Source organism: Diospyros lotus, chromosome 5 (genome assembly GCF_014633365.1).
Source record: "Diospyros lotus cultivar Yz01 chromosome 5, ASM1463336v1, whole genome shotgun sequence".
NCBI classification, from domain to species: Eukaryota; Viridiplantae; Streptophyta; class Magnoliopsida; order Ericales; family Ebenaceae; genus Diospyros; species Diospyros lotus.
In genome coordinates, this window is record NC_068342.1 from 10,327,748 (window position 1) to 10,349,926 (window position 22,179).

At 32.7% G+C, this 22,179-nt stretch overlaps 2 protein-coding genes and 1 pseudogene across 4 annotated transcripts; 1 reads left to right on the forward strand and 2 right to left on the reverse strand.

Moving 5' to 3' along the window:
* Positions 1-7,548: 7,548 nt before the first annotated feature.
* Positions 7,549-11,176, forward strand: LOC127802090 (uncharacterized; annotated as a pseudogene).
* Positions 11,177-11,501: 325 nt separating this feature from the next.
* On the reverse strand, positions 11,502-11,963 carry LOC127802091 (RING-H2 finger protein ATL3-like). The gene has a single exon (XM_052337780.1). It carries the CDS (start codon positions 11,961-11,963, stop codon positions 11,502-11,504), a length of 462 nt encoding a protein of 153 aa, XP_052193740.1.
* Positions 11,964-13,679: 1,716 nt separating this feature from the next.
* LOC127802607 (UMP-CMP kinase 3) lies at positions 13,680-21,837 on the reverse strand. 3 transcript variants are annotated; one of them, XM_052338508.1, is made up of 11 exons: positions 21,630-21,836; positions 19,953-20,001; positions 19,368-19,422; positions 18,231-18,348; positions 16,611-16,767; positions 16,361-16,441; positions 16,127-16,234; positions 15,978-16,049; positions 14,949-15,020; positions 14,216-14,264; positions 13,680-13,927 (listed from the first exon to the last, which is right to left on the reverse strand). In XM_052338508.1, the coding sequence occupies exons 2-10, from the start codon at positions 19,980-19,982 to the stop codon at positions 14,256-14,258; spliced, it is 702 nt and encodes a 233-aa protein (XP_052194468.1). In that variant the 5' UTR covers positions 19,983-20,001; positions 21,630-21,836; the 3' UTR covers positions 13,680-13,927; positions 14,216-14,255. The 3 variants fall into 3 exon arrangements, with proteins under 3 accessions (XP_052194468.1, XP_052194469.1, XP_052194470.1); XM_052338509.1 differs by lacking the exon at positions 14,949-15,020 and having other exon boundaries at positions 21,630-21,837; XM_052338510.1 differs by lacking the exons at positions 19,953-20,001; positions 21,630-21,836 and adding an exon at positions 19,525-19,589.
* Between the last annotated feature and the right edge of the window lie 342 nt (positions 21,838-22,179).

A 22,179-nucleotide genomic window follows, 5' to 3' on the forward strand; every position in this document is an offset into this window, starting at 1 on the left:
AAACCAACAACTCAACCCTATATATATAAATATATATAGCACTGAGAAAAAATACTCGGTAAATCAAAAAAAAAAATACTTCAAAACTATATATATATATATATATATATATTTTGTGGCAAATACATTCTACACCATCGATTTCACATTGGACATGTTGAACATTGTATTTAATGAACGTGTTTAATGCCTGCGTTAATGCTTGTGTAACCACATATGATCAAAAAGTTTACGCAACTTTTTTGTTTTTCGTATAAACCGTTTAATGCCTTCATTAATTTATTTTTTCCCCATAAATATGATTTGTATTCTCAATAATTTGTGTCCCACCGAAAAACTAAATCACTGTTCTCTATATACTTTGGAAAACTCACCGTCTTTAACCAATTCAAAACATTTATATATATATGCACTCAGAAAAAATACTTGGTAAATTAGAAAAAAAAATACTTTGGAATTGTATTTTTTTCTTTTTTTTTTGTGGCAAATACATTCTACACCACCGATTTCACATTGGACATGTTGAACATTGCATTTAATTCACGCATTTAATGCTTGCGTTAATGCCTATGTAACTACACCATTTAATGCCTGGGTTAATTTATTTTTTTCCCATGAATCTGATTTGTATCCCCAATAATTTGTGTCCCACCAAAAAACTAAATTACTGGTCTTTATATACTTTGAAAAACTCATCGTCTTCAACCAATTCAAAACATTTACCAAAGCAACAACTCAACCCTATATATATATAGCATTGAGAAAAAATACTCGGTAAATCAAAAAAAAAAATACTTCAAAACTATATATATATATATATATTTTTTGTGGCAAATACATTCTACACCATCGATTTCACATTGGACATGTTGAACATTGTATTTAATGCACGTGTTTAATGCCTGCATTAATGCTTGTGTAACCACATATGATCAAAAAGTTTACGCAACTTTTTTGTTTTTCGTATAAACCGTTTAATGCCTTCATTAATTTATTTTTTCCCCATAAATATGATTTGTATTCTCAATAATTTGTGTCCCACCGAAAAACTAAATCACTGTTCTCTATATACTTTGGAAAACTCACCGTCTTTAACCAATTCAAAACATTTATATATATATATGCACTCAGAAAAAATACTTGGTAAATTAGAAAAAAAAATACTTTGGAATTGTATTTTTTTCTTTTTTTTTGTGGCAAATACATTTTACACCACCGATTTCACATTGGACATGTTGAACATTGCATTTAATTCACGCATTTAATGCTTGCGTTAATGCCTATGTAACTACACCATTTAAGGCCTGTGTTAATTTATTTTTTTCCCATAAATCTGATGTGTATTCTCAATAATTTGTGTCCCACCAAAAAACTAAATTACTGGTCTTTATATACTTTGGAAAACTCATCGTCTTCAACCAATTCAAAACATTTACCAAACCAACAACTCAACCCTATATATATATATATAGCACTGAGAAAAAATACTCGGTAAATCAGAAAAAAAAAATACTTCAAAACTATATATATATATATTTTTTGTGGCAAATACATTCTACACCATCGATTTCACATTGGACATGTTGAACATTGTATTTAATGCACGTGTTTAATGCTTGCGTTAATGCTTGTGTAACCACATATGATCAAAAAGTTTACGCAACTTTTTTGTTTTTCGTATAAACCGTTTAATGCCTTCATTAATTTATTTTTTTCCCAAAAATCTGATTTGTATTCTCAATAATTTGTGTTCCACCGAAAAACTAAATAACTGGTCTTTATATACTTTGGAAAACTCACCGTTTTTAAATAATTGAAAACATTTACCAAAGCAACAGCTCAACCCTATATGTATATATATGCACTCAGAAAAAAAACTCGATAAATCAGAAAAAAAAAAAAAAAACTTCGAAACTGTATTATTTTGTCTCCCGTTTCATTTCACGTTATGGCTCCTTGCTTTACCTTACTGAAAGATATTAACAAAAATCGGGGAGATTGGCATATACGAGTCCGATGCGCCCGTAAATGGACTGTTTCTCCCTATGGAAGGTGTGGAAAAAAACTTGAATACATTTTTATTGACAAAAAGGTATTTTTTTTGTATTCAATCTTTGTATTTATTTATCAAAATTTTTAAATTTTAATTTCCTCTTTCTAAAGTTTTTCAATATCACTGAAATTATTTGTTTATCGTGTTCTTGATGCAGGGGACACGGATTCAAGCAACAGTAAAAGATTTTTTGATTCAAAAATTTGAAAACTTAATTGAAGAAAACGGACTATATTGCATAAAATGCATATCTGTTGAAACAAACAAAGGAGTATACCCAGTTACCGATCACGATTACCATCTTATTTTCAACAATGGAACTTATGTTGGACCTACAAATGACATTCATTTTCCAGCAACTATTTTTAGTTTTAAGACATTTTCGGAGATAAAGGATTTGCCTCATTCCGATCAAATACCACTGTTCGGTAAAGACACTTTCTTATATACCACTAATATCTTCAATCACTAATCATTAATTTTTTGTTTCAGATGTAATTGGATACGTCGTGGAGTTCAACAACTCAAACATGCAGAATTCCACCACGAGAAAAGGCAACATAAATTTGGAAATTGTACTTCAAGATCTAGAGTATGTACTACTTTCTATCCTACAAATTGTAAATAAATGAATTTTTTAATCAAACTAATTATTTATTAGGTATGTTCTTTATAGTAAAAATCAACTATCATGCACTCTTTGGGAGACCTACGCAGACGAGATGCAACAACATCTGCAAGGTGACCGAAATGAGGCGTTGATTGTCATCGTGCAGTTTTGCAAGACCAAATATTTTAAAGGTCCATTTCCTAAACTATTTAAGATTTTTTGAATATAATAACAAACCGTGCAGTTTTGCAAATCCAAATATTTCAAATGTTTGTTTCCTAAACTATTTAAGATTTTTTTAATACAATAAGAAACCGTGCAGTTTTGCAAATTCAAATATTTCAAATGTTCATTTCCTAAACTATTTAAGATTTTTTTAATACAATAAGAAACCGTGCAGTTTTGCAAGATCAAATATTTCAAAGGTCATTCCTAAATTATTTACAATTTTTTTAAATACAATAACAAACCAAAAATGAATCGATTTTTACATTTTATACTAATACAAATAATTTATTTTTGTGCAGGAACAGTTGGAATCTCAAATACGTTTAACACAACAAAACTTTATGTTAACGCCAATATTCCAGAGATCGTGGAATTCAAAAACAGGTGCAATGTACAATTTGCTTTTGTTTTTAAAAACTTACGTATCAAATCAAAATTAAACCTAGACTACCATTCAATGTCTCTATGCTTAATTAAACATTATAGTAGATGCCTAATGAATTTCTAATAATTTCAACATTCAGCCTATCTTTGGGCCAAGAGCAGTCGATGCAAATTAGTCAAATTTCAGCATCGTCCAAGCCAACTATCACAGAGGAAATTGAAACTGAAATGTTCAAGGTTAGAACTCTACAGCAAATTGTTGGGAGTGATCAGGTAATTAGTTTAAATGTTAGTATTTTTTTGATTCATGCCTTAATGATTTACAGTTTCATTTAATCTAAATCAGAAATTTATTTATTTGTTACATTTTGATTATAGGCAGAATATGTTTGGGTGCCGTGTGTGATCTCTGCAATAATTCCAGAAAGGGGATGGTATTTCATGAGTTGCAAGAAGTGTGTTTGAAAGGTTAAGGAGGAAGACGGAAAGTGTTATTGTATTCACTGTAAGGAGTATTGCAATGGGAAATTCGTTACAAGCTTAATATTAACGTTGTGGATGGAACAAAGTGTGTTACGTTACTTCTTTGGGACACCCAATCCCGTGAGTTGATTGGAAAACCAGCTCGAGAGTTAAAAGACAAAATTGCCAAGGTAAAATATTTCACTATTTACAAAAATATTATAAAGTTGTTTCATGTGTTACTTAACATTTTTTTTTTCATGCTTCATAGGACACAATTGGAAATGATACTGACCCAAAAATGATTCCCACGGAGATCGAGTGCATTGTTGGTTAAGAATACTTTTTCAAAATAAATGTGAACCAAAAAAATGTTGACAAGCAAGATACCGTTTATACAGTGGTGAGTGTTTTAAAGGATGCTGACTTAATCAAAAGATTTAAATCGACTGATCATATCATCGACATAAGCGATGATAGTGAGAATGGAAACATGGAAACAAATACCACTGAACAGGATTCAGTTTCGGATAATGAAGTAACGTCTCCTAACAAAACACCAAGGAAGGCTACAAAGGACACTACTGGCAAAACACAAGTCAATGAAAGTGATTGCGGTTCAACGGCGCTATCTTCTACGAAATTGAAGAAAGTTAAAGTTGAAAAGAATTGAGTTGTTATATTATTATTACTTCAACCTTTTTAATATTTTCTTGTGGTTTTTTTAAGTTCCTTGGTTATGTCTTTAACATATGACTTTTGATATTGATGTTTAATGAATTGTACTCTTATCCAAATGACAGTATCTTTCCTCCCTCTATTACTTATGCCCTATATTACTTATGAATCTTATTTTGATAATGAAGTTTAACCTTTTTTTCACGTCATACCACATAGATACACAATAATTCCACAAGGGCAACACAAATATAATTCATTCACTTTAGTAAATATTGTTCAAATATTCTATGATAATATAGAATAACAAATATAACATGTTAATATAATATAATTAACATAACATGGTCATTAACATAACCATGCGACATAACATTTTAATTAATGTAATTAACGCAAATATAAAGGTATTTTTACGATACGAAAATGTCTACGTTCAAATTCAGATCCCTTTACGAATTATTTTATGTTCAAATTAAAATACTTTAAACACTTTAATGAATAATTATTCTATATTATTGCGGAATTAACAAAAATTCATCATCTTAATAAAACTTAATCAGAATGTAAAACATATTAAAAAAACTGTAATATTTTAAATATAATCTAACTAATAACATGTTAATATAACATAATTAACAATACACGTTAATAATATAAGCATGCACAACATATTGATAAAACCCAATTAATCTCTTGAGTAGTTGGGTTATTAATAGGTGACATGTATGAACTCAATTAATGTTTAGTAAATGGACAATTTTTTTGCATTGTTCCCAATAAAATAGCTATTTATTAATATCCAAGACTCTCCGATTTAACACACCCAACTATCTACTTTTTCTAGGTTAATGCAAAGCACAAATATTTAATACCATTACTCCCTAATGAATAATTGTTTGATAACTTTTAGTATTCCACGCATACTACAAAAATTAAGACCTAAATCTTTAATAAAGTTTATAAATTCCAATTCATTTATATACAAAGGCTGTTGCGTCTTCTCTCTGCATCATCAGTTCTATATTGTACTCTCCTTATATCTATTGTTTTCTGTAGTACTTCATACAAAACAACAGGAAAAATAACATTTCATCTACATGGAAAGTTATATAAGTAGTCAAGAGAACATCGAAGACGGTGTTCATCAGGACACGAAGAGGATTCGCTTGCATAATGCCATTCAACAAGGTAAGCTATATATACCAAAATTAATAAGTAACTTGCAAAGCTGATTGTAAATTTCTTATTGGGTCAGAATATCTATTATTATATTATATAAAGCTGCCGAGATTAATAGGTCCCACTAACACTTTTTCCCACCTAAACTCCATTCCTAAAGCTTTTTTTTTTTTTTTTTTTTTGACAAATACATTCTACACCACCGATTTCACATTAGACATGTTAAACATTGCATTTAATGCACACGTTTAATGCCTGCGTTAATGCCTGTATAACCACATATGATCAAAAAGTTTACGCAACTTTTTTGTTTTTCGTATACACTGTTTAATGCCTGCATTAATTTATTTTTTCTCCATAAATCTGATTTGTATCCCCAATAATTTGTGTCCCACCAAAAAACTAAATCACTGTTCTCTATATACTTTGGAAAACTCACCATCTTTAACCGATAAAAAACATTTATATATATATGCACTCAGAAAAAATACTTGGTAAATTAGAAAAAAAAATACTTTGGAATTATATTTTTTTCTTCTTTTTTTTTTGTGGCAAATACATTCTACACCACCAATTTCACATTGGATATGTTGAACATTGCATTTAATTCACGCGTTTAATGCTTGCGTTAATGCCTATGTAACTACAAAATTTAATGCCTGCGTTAATTTATTTTTTTCCCATGAATCTGATATGTATCCTCAATAATTTGTGTCCCACCAAAAAACTAAATTACTGGTCTTTATATACTTTGGAAAACTCACCGTCTTCAACCAATTCAAAACATTTACCAAACCAACAACTCAACCCTATATTTTTTTCTCCATAAATCTGATTTGTATCCCCAATAATTTGTGTCCCACCGAAAAACTAAATCACTGTTCTCTATATACTTTGGAAAACTCATCGTCTTTAACCAATTCAAAACATTTATATATATATGCACTCAGAAAAAATATTTGGTAAATTAGAAAAAAAATAAAACTTTGGAATTGTATTTTTTTCTTTTTTTTGTGGCAAATACATTCTACACCACCAATTTTACATTGGACATGTTGAACATTGCATTTAATTCACGCGTTTAATGCTTGCGTTAATGTCTATGTAACTACACCATTTAATGCCTGCGTTAATTTATTTTTTTCCCATGAATCTGATATGTATCCTCAATAATTTGTGTCCCACCAAAAAACTAAATTACTGGTCTTTATATACTTTGGAAAACTTATTGTCTTCAACCAATTCAAAACATTTACCAAAGCAACAACTCAACCCTATATATATATATAGCACTGAGAAAAAATACTCAGTAAATCAGAAAAAAAAATACTTCAAAACTATATATATATATATTTTGTGGCAAATACATTCTACACCATCGATCTCACATTGGACATGTTGAACATTGTATTTAATGCACGTGTTTAATGCCTGCGTTAATGCTTGTGTAACCACATATGATCAAAAAGTTTACGCAACTTTTTTGTTTTTCATATAAACCGTTTAATGCCTTCATTAATTTATTTTTTCCCCATAAATCTGATTTGTATTCTCAATAATTTGTGTTCCACCGAAAAACTAAATAACTGGTCTTTATATACTTTGGAAAACTCACCGTCTTTAAATAATTCAAAACATTTACCAAAGCAACAGCTCAACCCTATATATATATATATACACTCAGAAAAAAAATTGATTGTACGAAAAACTTAATAAGTGACTTGCAAAGCTGATTGTAAATTTCTTATTGGGTCAGAATATAAAAACATAAAAACACCAAATTATTCTCACATTAATTTTTTGGTATTTTAATTCTTTCAGGCCTTCACACGCCAGTGCACGCCCAAATCGACTCAACTTTTTCGCAACTTGCGTCACATTCAGGAAGAGTAAGTCTATGTCAACCGAATGAAGAACGGAGGCCATTCTCCAACATAACAAATGGTACTATATGGAGAGAGATTGTGAGTCCTCGAACATTTTATTTTCCAAAAGGTTATTTCAACAATTTTTGGTCGATGCATATTCAATGGTGGAATCATCACGATTGGCGTATATTAGGTTTCACCAAAAAGAGTTGAGGTGTGAGGTATACAAAGGCTTGGAAGAGGCCTTAGTTAGAGGTGACACGGATCCTGCATCATTAGGGAAGAGAGTATACTTGCCTTCTACATTTACAGGGGGTCCACGGTATATGATCAATTGTTACCAGGATACGATGGCTATATGCAGATGGGCTGGATACCCAAATTTGTTCATTACATTCACATGTAACCCGAAATGGCCAGAAATTGTTCGTTTTTTGGATAAGAGGGGATTGAAGGCTGAAGATCGTCCTGATATACTTTGTAGAGTATTCAAGACTAAGTTGGATTTTCTGATGAGGGACTTACGACGTGATAAAATTTTTGGCCCAGTGAGAGCAGGTACGTACTCATGTTTATTAAATTCTAGGCGTTTTATTCTTATGACAATAGTCGTTATCACTAATACAGTAAAATACACTTATTTCGCTAAACTTAATTCGCTAATTTTTTATCTACTTTTTTTTTTCCACAGCAATGTACACAATTGAATTTCAGAAACGTGGTTTGCCCCATGCCCACATACTTTTATTCTTGAACCAGGAAGCTAGAAATCCTACTGGAGATGATATTGACAAAATAATTTCTGCTGAAATACCCGATCAATTAAGTGATCCTCATTATTATGCAGCAGTTAGAGATTTCATGATACACGGTCCATGCGGTGTGCTACGACAGAACTCTCCGTGTATGGCTAATGGTCGTTGCAGTAAACATTATCCAAAGAAATTCAATGCCTCCACTGTTGTTGATGAAGATGGGTACTTGATATATATGCGTCAAGACAACGGGATGACCGTTAACAGAAATGGTATTGATCTAGACAATCGATTTGTAGTGCCGCACAATCGACAACTTCTTATGAAATATGGTGCTCACATTAACGTTGAATGGTGTAATCAGTCCAGATCTATCAAGTACCTATTTAAATACGTGCATAAAGGTCATGACCGTGTCACTGCAAGTTTCTACCAAAGTGTTGACAAAGATGGGAACAAGAAAGAGGTTGATGAAATCAAGATATACTATGACTGTCGATATATTTCACCTTGCGAGGCTGCTTGGCGGATATTTGGGTTCGACATTCATTTTAGGGATCCTCCAGTTGAGCATCTGTCTTTTCATCTCCCTGATCAACAGAGTGTTATATTTTCAGATTATGACCCAATTCAAAATGTTATGAATCGTCCAACTATTAGACACAGTATGTTCACCGAATGGATGGAAGCGAACAAAAAGTACGAATGGGCTAGGGAGCTTACATACGGTGAGTTTCCAACAAAGTTTGTTTGGAATAATAGTGGCAGAGAATGGCAACCAAGGAAAAAAGGCTTTTCAATAGGGCGAATGTTCTATGTTGCTCCTGGTACCGGAGAACTCTATTACTTGAAAACTTTGTTGAATATTGTTCGCGGCGCTACAACATATGATGATATCAAGACTGTCAATGGTGTGGTATATAGTTCATTCAGGGATGCATGTTATGCTTTGGGGTTACTAAATGATGACAAAGAGTATATAGATGGCATAATGGAAGCAAGTCAGTGGGGGACAACACATTCTCTTAGAAACCTTTTCGCAACATTGTTGACTTCAGATTCGTTGTCCCGACCTGAGTATGTTTGGATCAAGTGTTGGCAGTACCTATCAAACGATATACTCTATAGGCGTCGTAGTGTCCTGGGTCTTGCAGGTAATTTTTATATTAAACGAATATAATAATAAATTATACTCTTTTTTTAAAAAATATTTTCGTTATTAAAAGCATAACGTTGAATGCCTTTGATAAAAATTTGTTCTAATGCCATTTTTTTTTACGTCATTTTATAAACAAATCTTCAGTTGATAGATAATGAAATTCAAAGTTATGCTTTGTTGGAAATTGAAAAAATATTACAAGGAAGGGGTAAGAGTCTCCGTGAGTTTGATGGAATGCCATTTCCTGACGATGTTGATGAATTGGTGTCTGGAAATAGGCTTATATATGATGAGCTATCGTACAATAGGAAAAAATTGACAGAGGATCATAAAAATTATGTCAACCAGTTGACTGATGAGTAGAGATATGCTTACGACAGAATAATGCATGTTGTGGATGGTGATGAAGGAGGTGTGTTCTTTTTAAACAGTTTTGGAGGAACTGGGAAGACCTTTGTATGGAAAACACTTTCTGCTGGAATTCGATCGAAAGGAGATATAGTGTTGAATGTTGCATCAAGTGGTATTGCGTCACTTTTGTTACCAGGGGGTCATAAAGCTCATTCTAGATTTGTCATTCCCCTAAACCCCACTGAAGACTCCACGTGTAATATTAGACAAGGGAGTCCACTGGTAGAATTGATAGCAAAAACAAAGCTAATAATCTGGGACGAGGCTCCTATGATGCACAGATATTGCTTTGAAGCCTTAGACAAAACCATGAGAGATGTGTTAAGGTTCACTATTAATAATAGCAATGATAAACCTTTTGGAGGAAAAACAATCGTGTTCGGTGGTGATTTTCGTCAGATTTTGCCTGTTATTCCAAAAGGTAGCAGGCAAGATGTTGTCCATGCCACTATCAATTCATCATACTTATGGACACATTGTGTGATTTTGAAGCTGACAAAAAACATGAGACTTCAGAGTTCTGGCAACTGTCATGATGTGCATGAACTAAAAGATTTCTCTGACTGGCTTTGCAATATTGGAGATAGGAAAATTGGTCGGGAAAATGATGGAAAAATGATCGTCGATATTCCACGTGATGTTTTGGTTGGTGCATCGGATGATACAATTCAGTCTATAGTTGAGAGTACATACCCGTCTTTTTTAGAAAATGTTTGTGATGCATCATATATGCAAGGAAGAGCCATTCTAGCACCCACACTCGATAATGTCCAAGCTATAAATGATTTCATGATTTCCAAAAATCCGTGTGAAGAGAGGACATATCTTAGCTCAGACATAGTGTGCCATATTGAAAGAGTATTTGGTTTGTTTGCAGAAATTCATTCAACTGAATTTTTAAATGGAATAAGATGTTATGGGGTGCCTAATCATGAATTGAAGCTTAAAGTTGGTGTCCCTGTTATGCTTATGAGAAATATTGATCATGCTTCAGGACCTTGCAATGGTACAAGATTGGTCATCACGAAACTCGGATACCATGTTTTAGAGGCAAAGATGTTGTCAAGTAGTAATGCAGGTGACAAGGTTTTTATTCCACGTATGTCATTAACTCCTTCAGATGTGCGGTTACCTTTTAAATTTTAGAGAAGACAGTTTTCACTTATTGTTTCTTACGGCATGACCATAAACAAGAGTCAAGGTCAGTCACTGTCACATGTTGGACTGTACTTGAGGAGGCCAGTGTTTGCTCACGGTCAACTTTACGTTGCACTTTCTAGAGTTACAAGTCGACAAGGATTGAAATTTCTCATATGTGACGGTGAAAAAAAACAAATTGATTCGACAACAAATGTCGTGTATAAAGAAGTGTTCCAAAATTTGTAATAATACTTTATATGTCAATTTATTCATATTATATTTGAATTAGCTCATATTACTCTTATTATAATATTTTTTAATTAAAATTTTTTTTTTCAATATTTTATGGCCGTGCAGTTCACGGGTGTGAAACTAGTTTATATATAAATAGAATTAACAGTATAATAAATTTATTATTAAATAGTGACAGAGTAAGTCAACACACTTTATTATTTCTAGAAGAAAAACAGTTAATTATTGCAAGTAAATGGAGAAAACATAAGCCAGAAAACAAAACACATCATTGTGCGGATCGATACCGAGAGAGAGAGAAACAAGAGAAAGAAATATTCTAGTGAATATACCTCAAGTTGACACATAAAGCAGTGGCAATCTCTTGATCAAAAGGATTACCAATTCTCCTGAGGATTTTCCCAGGAAGCGAAAGAAAATTAGAGACATAATTTCTATCTTGGTTTTCTTGCCGGGGGAGACGAAGATCTAGGACTGGGGTTCTGCAGATTGGGCATGTCGGATGAGCTTGGAGCCAGGCATCGATGCAGTGGACGTGGAAGCAGTGGCCGCATTTGGGAAGTTTCCGGTACCTCTCGCCGGCGGCGAGGTGGTGGAGGCACACTGCGCGGAAAAGGGTGTCTTTGTTGCCGCCGCCGTTGAAGGTGAAGATGGCAGGGTGGTTGGCAACCCGAAACCGTCGGAAGAGGTGGCGCAAGAGGAAGAAGGCGATGATTATCACGGCGGTGCATTTGGTTGTTGGAGCGATTGCTGAATCTGCAACCTCCACGTGATTTTCCATGGCTTCTCTCTCTCTCTCTCTCTCTCTCTCAATAAATGATGTGATTGAGCTTGTTATATATATATATATATATATATATATATATAGTGAGTAAGCTTCAAAATGCCGAGTCTTAGACTTTTCATCTTCGATTATGAATTTTATGTACGTTTGCTGGCTGATTGGCTTAGAAGCTTCATAGCATATATATGCTTAAACAAAATAATTGAAATAGTAAGAAATAAGCTTAAACAATTACATATAATTTTATTATTATAAATTAACAAAAATTAAGAATTATAAACTTTTCTTTTAAGTGAAGGAAAGTAGCATTAAATAATAATTTTTAAAAAATAAAATCTAATTACTAACCCTACTTCACTCTTAAACTCAAGCAAAATTTTAATTAATATATCTCTAAAGAAACGTAAAAGTCAATTAATTCATAACCTAAAAGATACCCAATTTATCTTTGAATTATAAAAATAAATTATTTTTCAATTATCTTTAAATAACTTAATTTTTTCAATGAATTTTTTTATTTTTCCCTAAATAATAAATACAATTTTTGATTAAATTTTCAAACACGCAAGTTTTTGAATTCTCTTATTCTTTTCTCAGTATATAAGATTTTTGATTAAATTGTCAATCGGTATATTCATATTTCTAATTTTAAAAGTTGAAAATTACTTATTTTTTCTTGACAATAACCATGGCAAAAAATTACTATAAACAAAGCAACGACAAATTATGTTTTAAGTAATTATAATATTTAAAATTCAATTTTTTATTTACTTTTATGTACACATATATTCTTTCCATTATTTTTTGAAACATTTTGCAAATTTTCGAAAGCAAAAACAAGCAATTCTATTTTTTTCAAAACTATATAGTCAAAAACATAAAGTCAACCAACCGAGCTCTAAAACTATTTTTAAGAAAAAAGAATAAACACAAAATAACAATTTTTATATGGTTACATTTTTTACTTTTTTTCTTATTTTTATTTTTAAATTTTTAGTTGACCCCCTTTTCCTCCAATTAAAAGAGAAAATTTGGATTTTTATTTTTAATTAATTTATAATAATAGAATTACATGTAAGTTTAAGATTCATTGAGGCATTACAGTCATTTTCTTTTTTGACATGTAAATCTAAATTTTTAACAAAAAAATGATGTTAAAAGAAATTTTTAGTCAAAAATAAAATTAAAAAAGAGTTAGTATCTCAAATTTAAATTTTAAAAAAATTAATAATTTTTAAACATTATTTAAAAATACAATATCTAGTGGTTAATAGATCTTATCCATGGTTAAATTAGACAATATCAAATTGTACGGCTACCCATATTATAATATCTAGTTAAGGTTTGAGAATTAGGGTTTTAAATTCGTTAAAACCATTATTATAGAATTTTTCTCACTCAAGATTGAAGATCAAAGCCACCACCCTACATGTAATAGGAATGCTAAACAGTGCAAAAATAAATAGGCACGATGCATTAATCAATTTCTTATTTGTGTTTGAAACTAGCTACGCAGAGTTCATCAAACTGACCATGCCATTCGCTATTAACTTTGGTTATTACATGATTTTTAAGGTGATTCCTGGAGCAGTGGGTGGCATACACACTGCTCCAGGAAGACGAGAAACAAAAGAAAGATTCCTCGTCATTCCGAAGGTTTGCTTCCAAGAAGAGAAGGGAGGGGGGAAGAATTAATTAGGCAAAAGAGGAAGCTGAAGAAAAATAATTAACCACTATAAATAGGATATAAATCCTCTTATTGCAATGCAATTACGATAACAAGATTATAGATGAAGCCTCCTCGCTCAAACTACAAACTTCTTGTTTACGAAAAATAATGGTAAACTAAATAAACTTATAGTATAGTAGGTTCTACAGTAACATGGGACCAGAAATCATCCTCCTTTACTGCTGAAAAGTACCATTACCATACTTCACTGCACGGCCAAAAGAATAGGAACCTGGAACGGGGAATTGGGGGGGGACACAGTATTTTGTAACTGCCATGAGTATTAATGAATCCAACAGCAACACAAACTGTAGCGTCCACACTAGTAATTAGAACATGAGTGATTTAGAAAGAAACAAGACTGACTACTTAGTGCTCTCGTTCAAAGTTTTGACGATAATAAATACTAATCTTTAAAATTGCAAGAAAAATTACTTCCTAACATCAAAGGTTTCAAAATGTAAAACTGTTGTAAAGAAAAATCAAACAGAATTCATGGAGGTAATGATCAATTTATTACCTCAAATTAGATAAGCTTCTATGGGATAGAGGTGCATCGCCTAGGCAACCTGCAATGCGAGACAACCATGCTATATAAAGTTTACCAAAAAAAAGAAACAAAGACAGGTGTTGGCAAATCTATTATATTAACATGCAACAGCAAATGAAACTATACTAGTTTGGCACGTGCTCATTCCAAAGGCCCCACAGAATTATTTCCAGAAAAAAAAAAAAAAAAAGTTAATAGTTGTCACTTGATATGATTGGCAAAAATCATAAATACAACAACTTAGCAAAAAAAAACAAAAAATTATAAATACAACAGACCAAGAGTTTTGCCCACTTGGGGTTGGCTACAAGGATTTGAGCTCACTAATAATTAAAAAATTGAAACCATATCTTTCTTTTTTTTCTTCTTTTTATCATTGCACTGGTCAATTCACTATCAAACTTATACCAAATTCATCAACACTACTTCATTTTGGATGCAGCTAATAGTCTCTCATCCTGCATCTTAACCCAATGTAAACAGTGACAGACGGTTTACAACTATAGTTGTCAAAAAATGCAAAAGCACCTTTACTAACACTGTAATACACAGTTCCTAAATACGCTATATAAAGCCAAACTAGACTTTATTGTAGAATACTGTTGCCATCAGGACAAGAAGCCCCTCATTTACAGCATTTAGTCACTCGTCCATACTGGCCCTTAAAGAAACATAAACTTTCTGAACGACAATAAGTCATTACCTTCTCATTCAATGAGCCGAAAACTTCCTTCACAGATTCAGAAACTTCTTCTGTCGGCTTTGCTGCTTCAGTCTAAGGCAGGAAGCAAATTTTACGTTTCAAAAAAAACACAAGCACACTAACAAGTTGTTAATACTCAAAAAAACATAAGCCATTCCCTCCTAACCTTCCCTTAAAAGTTGTTAATACTCAATCACCAAGGGGACTAGATTCCATACGCAAAGTTGGAACCGTATAGTACTCTGTGTATATGCAAAGGCCTTAACTACAGCATTAAGACACCCCATGATGATATTTTGTTCTGTGCATAAAAGAATGGGCCCCATAACAACTTAAATTCCTCGTAGTGCAGTACACTATAGTACACGCCTTGAATTTTCAACAAGAAATAAGAACATTATCAGAAGAAGTGCAAGTACGTCCATTTACCATTCTAACCTTCCCCTTTTGTAACAATCAATCACAAGGAGTCTAGATTTAGTATATTACACAATCAATCTATAAAATATGTAGTTATTATCAGGAAAATATAAGCCTTCATACAGCATTAAGACGCCCTTGCCCATATTTTATTCTCCATAAAATCAAAGGTCTAAACAACTTAAATTCCTCAGAGCATCAGTAGGATGCCTTACCACAGGTTCAGACACCTCTTCTTTAGGCTGATGCCTTACCACAGGTTCAGACACCTCTTCTTTAGGCTTTGCGACATTGATCTGAGTGTGGAAACAAAAATTTGCATGTCTTTTTTTTTTTTTTTTTTTGCATGGTAAATATAGCATTTCAAACACAAGAACACTAACCAAAGGAGCACAAATAGTTTGTTGAAATTTCTATCTTTATCCCATGTATTACTCAATCACAGGGAGACTAGATTCCAACATAAATTTGTATTAAGCATAAAGTTAACAGGATAATAAATGCCACATCTACAGCATTGAGACTCTCATGCAATATTTAATTTTCTATAGAAAACAAAAAGATCCCTATAGCTGGTTAAATTCATTAAATGACAATAAGGTGCTTTACCTCCCCATTTGGGGGGCTAAAAACTGCTTTCACGGCATCAAAAACCTCTTCAGCAGGCTTGGCAGCATTAATCTGAGGGTGGAAGCCAAAATTTAGTGTTTCAACCAAATGCAAAAACACTATCAGAAAGAGCAAAAATAAGTTATTACCTTTCTAACCTTCCCCTTAGAGTTGTAATACTCAATTACGGGGAGACTAGATTCCATGTAAACCTTAAACCGCTTCCTTATTGTATCAATATTATCATCTTCTCTTCCCTTTATTTGCCAAAAGATTGAGAATAAAAATGTAAATATTGAAACTAAACCCCCAAAAGAAATGAATGCAAGAAACAGCTAGACTGTAAGAAACATTAGAGAAACGTGAAGTCATTTTTGCCTAACCTGGTTCCGACTCAACAGGCGCCTCTCCATCTCTTCTGCTGGGCAATCAAAAAACAACACGAATTCTGGTTCAATTCCAGTCTGCATACAGTGAAGAGTTTGGGCAATGAGTATAAACATTATACATGCTATTTTAATTTCAAATCTTGATCAATATGACTCTTCTTAAATTCAAGCCCATATGTCTGTATTTGGACACAGGCAGCTAGAAGAATGCAGATTTTAGTAAGGCATTGCTTAAGAGACTTACAACAGACTCAAATGCTGCACGGTTTTCCTCATTGCGAGGAAAGCCATCAATAAGAAATTTGTCATTGTCACTTTCCTGTATTGCTCGCTGAAGAAGCTTAATTGTTACCTCAGAAGGTACAATTTTTCCCTCCTTGATCATGTTTTGAATCATTGTCCTATAATATATAAGAGAACCAAGGATTCAGAATTGAGGAGTACAAAAGAACAGATTAATTTAATGTAACAATATGGTGTAAGTTCCAAAAAATAGTATAGGATAATAGATATTTGGGTCAGTGCATCAAACATACAACTGGATTTAATGGGTTCTTCTGCCTATAACAACTAAAATTTATTGCATTGACGCAAATTCTTTCCATTCTTTAATAGCCTTCATACTTCATAAAAGTAGTAATAATTTTTCCTGCATTCATAATTCATGTTCTTAGAATTAAAATTCTTAGTATTCTTTAATTGTCTTCACAGTTCATAAAATAAGTAGACATTCAAATTCTTAAAATATAAAATCAAAACTCCCATCTCACAAGGCAGAGTAAATAAGCCATGAAGACGGTGTAAGCTATTTTGCACAATCTTTAATGTATTTTCTTTTTTCCACAACTTATAAAGCCAAAACGACACAAAAAACATATCAAGCCTTAATACCACTAGGTGTCAAAGTTGAAAATAGAACAAACAAAGAAAAACATATCATTAGAATAAATGACAAATCAACTTAGAGGCCCCAGCTAGAGGTGTCAAAAAGGCCAGCCCGGCCCTTTTTGCATGGGGTAGGGCTGGCTGGCCTGCGGGCTCAAGGGCCAGTCCAAGCCCACAGCCCACAGCCCATGGGGCTTGATGGCCCAGCCTTTTCATTTGCTAAATTTTTTTTTTTTTTTTAAAGTATTTTCATTCTTTTAAGTTTTAAACATTATTTCAACTTTCTGCCTTCTATATTTTACATATAGTTATATATATTTTACTATTTCAATATACATCTATTCTATAATCCATATATTATAAATATTAATTACTTTCATTATTAATACATAAAATATAAATATATATAATAGTAATACTAATTATACTATTAGTGCAATTATGCAAATAAAGAATTAACAATATATAATATATCACATTAACCTATACTATACAAATCAATATAGTACAATATTAATAGTACAATAATCATATTATTATACATAAACATTTATACTATATTGATTATTCTTATTTTATGTAAATATGTAATACAACTTGTATATATCAAATTGTATAAGTTAACCATAACTTTATTATACATATGATTTTTATATATTAGTTATTTGTTATTAAAAAAACTAAATTAACTAATATTAAACTAGAAATTTCTAATTTTTTTAAAAAAAAAAATTATTAAATTAACCTAGCTGGCCTGAGGGCCTAATGGGCCACTCGGCCCATTTGACACCTCTAGCCTCCAGCTTGCTCTCCTTTTCATTTACATTTTAAAGAAATAAGCTGATTTCAACATAAAGCATCATTGGGGTATGACCAGTTGCACATATAATGTCATACAACAAAAAAAAGTTAAAAAACAAGCAGGTGCTTGGAGGACCATTGAGTATTCCTAACCAATAGATCCTTTATAGATACTCACCCATTTTCAGAACCAGATTTGATTTCTGCTCGGAGAAGATCACCAGCACTCATATGGGTGTACCCAAAGTGTTGGACAATATTTGCACACTGAGTACCCTTTCCACTGCCGGGACCACCTGTTCAGTTTGTGAGGATGGACAGGAAGAATCAAAAAATCAATTCAGAAGTCAAAAGTCTCCATTAAGCTGCAGAAGCTAAAGAAAAGGCTAGAGAAAAATTAAGAGGAATGCTATACAAATATAATGGATAGCATTGCTATATGCAATTACTTTAACATAATGTATTATTGTTTATATCATTTCAAAGAAAAAGGAATATCAACTTTACCGAGGAAAAAAAAGAAAAGGTATATCAGTTTGGTTCCTATTTTCAGAAACATCAAACCATTCTATAATATACTTTTATACAAATATCTGTCAGGTACTATTTTTCAAATGACTGACAACAAAATTAGTCTCAAAAGCATATGGCACCCCAGATGTAGATCATTTCCATTCTCCAACTGAAAGACACTTTCCATTATCCATGAACATAGTGGCAAATGCTGGACTCAGAATTACTTGATGTCCAAAAATAAGTCATTATCACTGTTATATGAGAAAAATCGTGTGACATCTGATTCATTTCATTGTATAAGTCCTCATAACTTTGTGGTGCATTCTTGTTATTTCTCAAGAAGGGAGCAATTTCAGGATTTGGAATAGAGTGTTGCTACAAGTGGACTACAGGCAGGCATCAGGGAAGATAAGCTAAGGAAAAATGAATAAAAATGAAAGGAGAAGAAGAAATGAATGGAAAGAGACAACTCCAGCAGAACCATGAAAGAACTACAAGGCAAACAATCAGAAAGCTATGAACTTAATGTACAGCTAGACGCAGGCACACAGCTTCTTTTAGTAGGATCTCCTATTCTTTTAGATTCAGAAACACCACACTATAATGACAAAAATTGAACAACAATGCTCCTATAAATTCATTTACACATTTAGAATGATGATATTTTGTGTATAGCTAGCAAGTTATGACAACAAGACAATCTTCATTGACGTAATAACCATTCAGGCAAGGCTCTCTGGATTGAACCAGGAGTGATTGTTGAAAAATAAAGGCTAGAAACAAGAAACAAAGAACTCACCCAAGACAAAAACAACTGTAACCTTCTTTTCACTTGGCAGGCTTCCATTTTCTTCCTGTAATTGGTATTATTTGTCAAATAACAACTCAGAAACAAATGTGCATGGCTCTGCTCATGTGTACCAGATAGAAAATAATCACTCGAAAGAAAAACATACATGCCAGGAAGGACAGTTTACATCAATTTAGCAATCAGGATGAGCAGAGTTATGTCGACCTTTAGATAGAGCAATATTAGTACAAGATCAATATTAGCTTTATGACAACAACACCAATGGAACTTTCTTATCTACAATACCTTTAGGAAATTATTACACATGCTTCCAGAACTAAGATTGTCTCATTACTTGACCTAGCCAAGAATACTGGGAACATCAAAATGAACTAAAAGAGAACTGCCTTAAGGTGGGATACGGATAAAAGTGAAAGATTCAATTTTAGGTCAGGTGCTTTCAATTTCATGGCTCCATCATAGCTTGAGAACATTTCAGTTTTAGTTGCACAGGATACTGTTGACTTCTGTTGAAACAAAATTCAAAAAGTGCTAGATATTAATCTGAAAAGAAGCAATAGTACACAGAAGTACCTTCTTTGCAGCATCAGTAGCAGTCCCCATGAGTGACAACTACACAACTCTGTACACACACCCAAAAAAAAAAAAGAAAAGAGCTAATGTTAAACGCCACAAACTTCATTAGGGACCAACAGGATGTATTTTTGACGCAGAACCATGGAAGGATTGATAAAATTCACAGGAGGAGAAGAAGAAGAAGAAGAGATCTGAGGATAAAGAGAGCAAAGAATTATTGAGAGAGGATGAGAGAATCTAAATTCTATACATTTAATATCAATCAGAATATGAGGGCAATCCTTGGTAGGAATAGCATGGTTACTCCTTTATGACTGAGAGATTATGTGTTCAAGTTGTGGAAACAACCTCTTTGCAAAGGGTAAGTTGAGTAAAGAAACAACCCTCCCCCAACCCTTGCAAAGCAGGTAACCACCTCTATCATTCATTTATTTATACAGAAAAGAACAAAATTCTACTAGAAATGTGATAACTAGAATTCTACATATCTGGAAATAGATTATAAAATATAGAAGAAACATAATTTTCTTTATCTTGGATATAAAATGAATATATCCCAAATCCATTTTGGATAGAATAAACCTATTCCTAATTTATCTAAGATTCCTGCTGTTCTGTCTTTTCCTCCAAATTATATCTTCATCCTTAATCTCTATCAACTTTTAAAATTCGTTTTCTGTTTTAAAGACAACAAACAATAAATTATGCTAGATCTATGGCATGCAAGAACATACTAGGCAGAAATGTCATCCAGCATAAACAGATATCACAAAGAAAAGGAAAGGATCACTAACAAAGAAAGCACGAATCATGAAAAAATAGGCCCCCCACTAATCCCTGATAAAACAATCCTTTATAAACACAAAACTGATAGATCTTCAAATCAGTGAAGACTTCTACTGGACATCTCGATGCAGATGTCCAGTAAGACCACCATGTTTGAATTTAGGCTTATTTTTATATTATTCAAAAACTGCTTTATATCACCAGAATTGAACGGTTCCAACATGACCTGGAATTTCAACTGAAAAACATGAACAGGAATTTTGGATAGAGTTGAGAACTGGAGATGATATAGCAAAGCAAAGCTATTCCTGGTCCAATAACTGAAGAAAACTAGACACCAGCCATTAATGTCTCAATAGGTACAATTTATTCCACCCCAACAACACAATTAAGTCTGCCTTTAAGTGCCTGGAACACAATTACATATGACCAATACATATGCAGTAATCACCGATCAGCAATGCCACAGATAAATAACTATAAGATGCGATTTTGAATCAACATCATGGATTGGTCCAGTATTGTTCATACTGAAAATACATAGGATTTGACTGCTACAGCAAAAATAGAAAACGAAACTGACTCCTCTTAAGCCTATACATCGATAAACACTTCTAATTCAGAAGAAAGAAACACAAATTTGCATTGAGAGGCAAGTTAAGCTCGCTAGAAAGCTTCAAAAGGCGATATTTAAGAAGTAAAGCCGTTGGTCTTCCAAATCACGGAAGATCCGGTTCAGCTAAACCACAAACACCAAATTGGACAGAGATCAACAAGATTACCAGTAAGATCAGAGCAAATTCAACTAGTTCTTTGCAAATCCAAGCCGAAATTCAACTAAATTCAAACGTTTGAAACGAATGAGAAAGACAGAGAGGCGAGCGTCACCAGATCAGGCAAAACTGGATATTGGCGCACGCGAGGGAACGAGATCTCAGGTGCTGCTCCAACCGGAAGAGGATTGTTCGAATAGCGAATCGGAGAGAGAATGGAGAGGGAAAATCAGATCTGGCTTGCTCTCTCGCTGGAGGAGCGGACCTCTGTATTTATAGAGCCAGTTGAGTGTTTGAATGCCAATAGGAAAACCTCTCTCTCTCTCTCTCTTCAAATGCGCGTTACGGTGGGTCGAAGGACGTGTTAGGGGTAATTCAAACGGCCCAATTGCATTACCAACCAATCAATTTATTTTTCTTTTCCTTTTATTTCTTTTATTTTTGTGGTTGATTATTAGCACGTTGAATAAAATGGGATGATTCACAAAACCAAAAAAATTAGAAATAAAAAAGTAATTCTTTCTTCTTTTTTTGGTCACTCATTTTTTTCATCACTTTAATTCTTCTAAATTTAAAATTAGAAAAAAAGAGATTATACAAAATTATAACAATGTCGTTATAATTATACAAAATTATGGCATTGATTACTATAGGTTGAGAAGAAA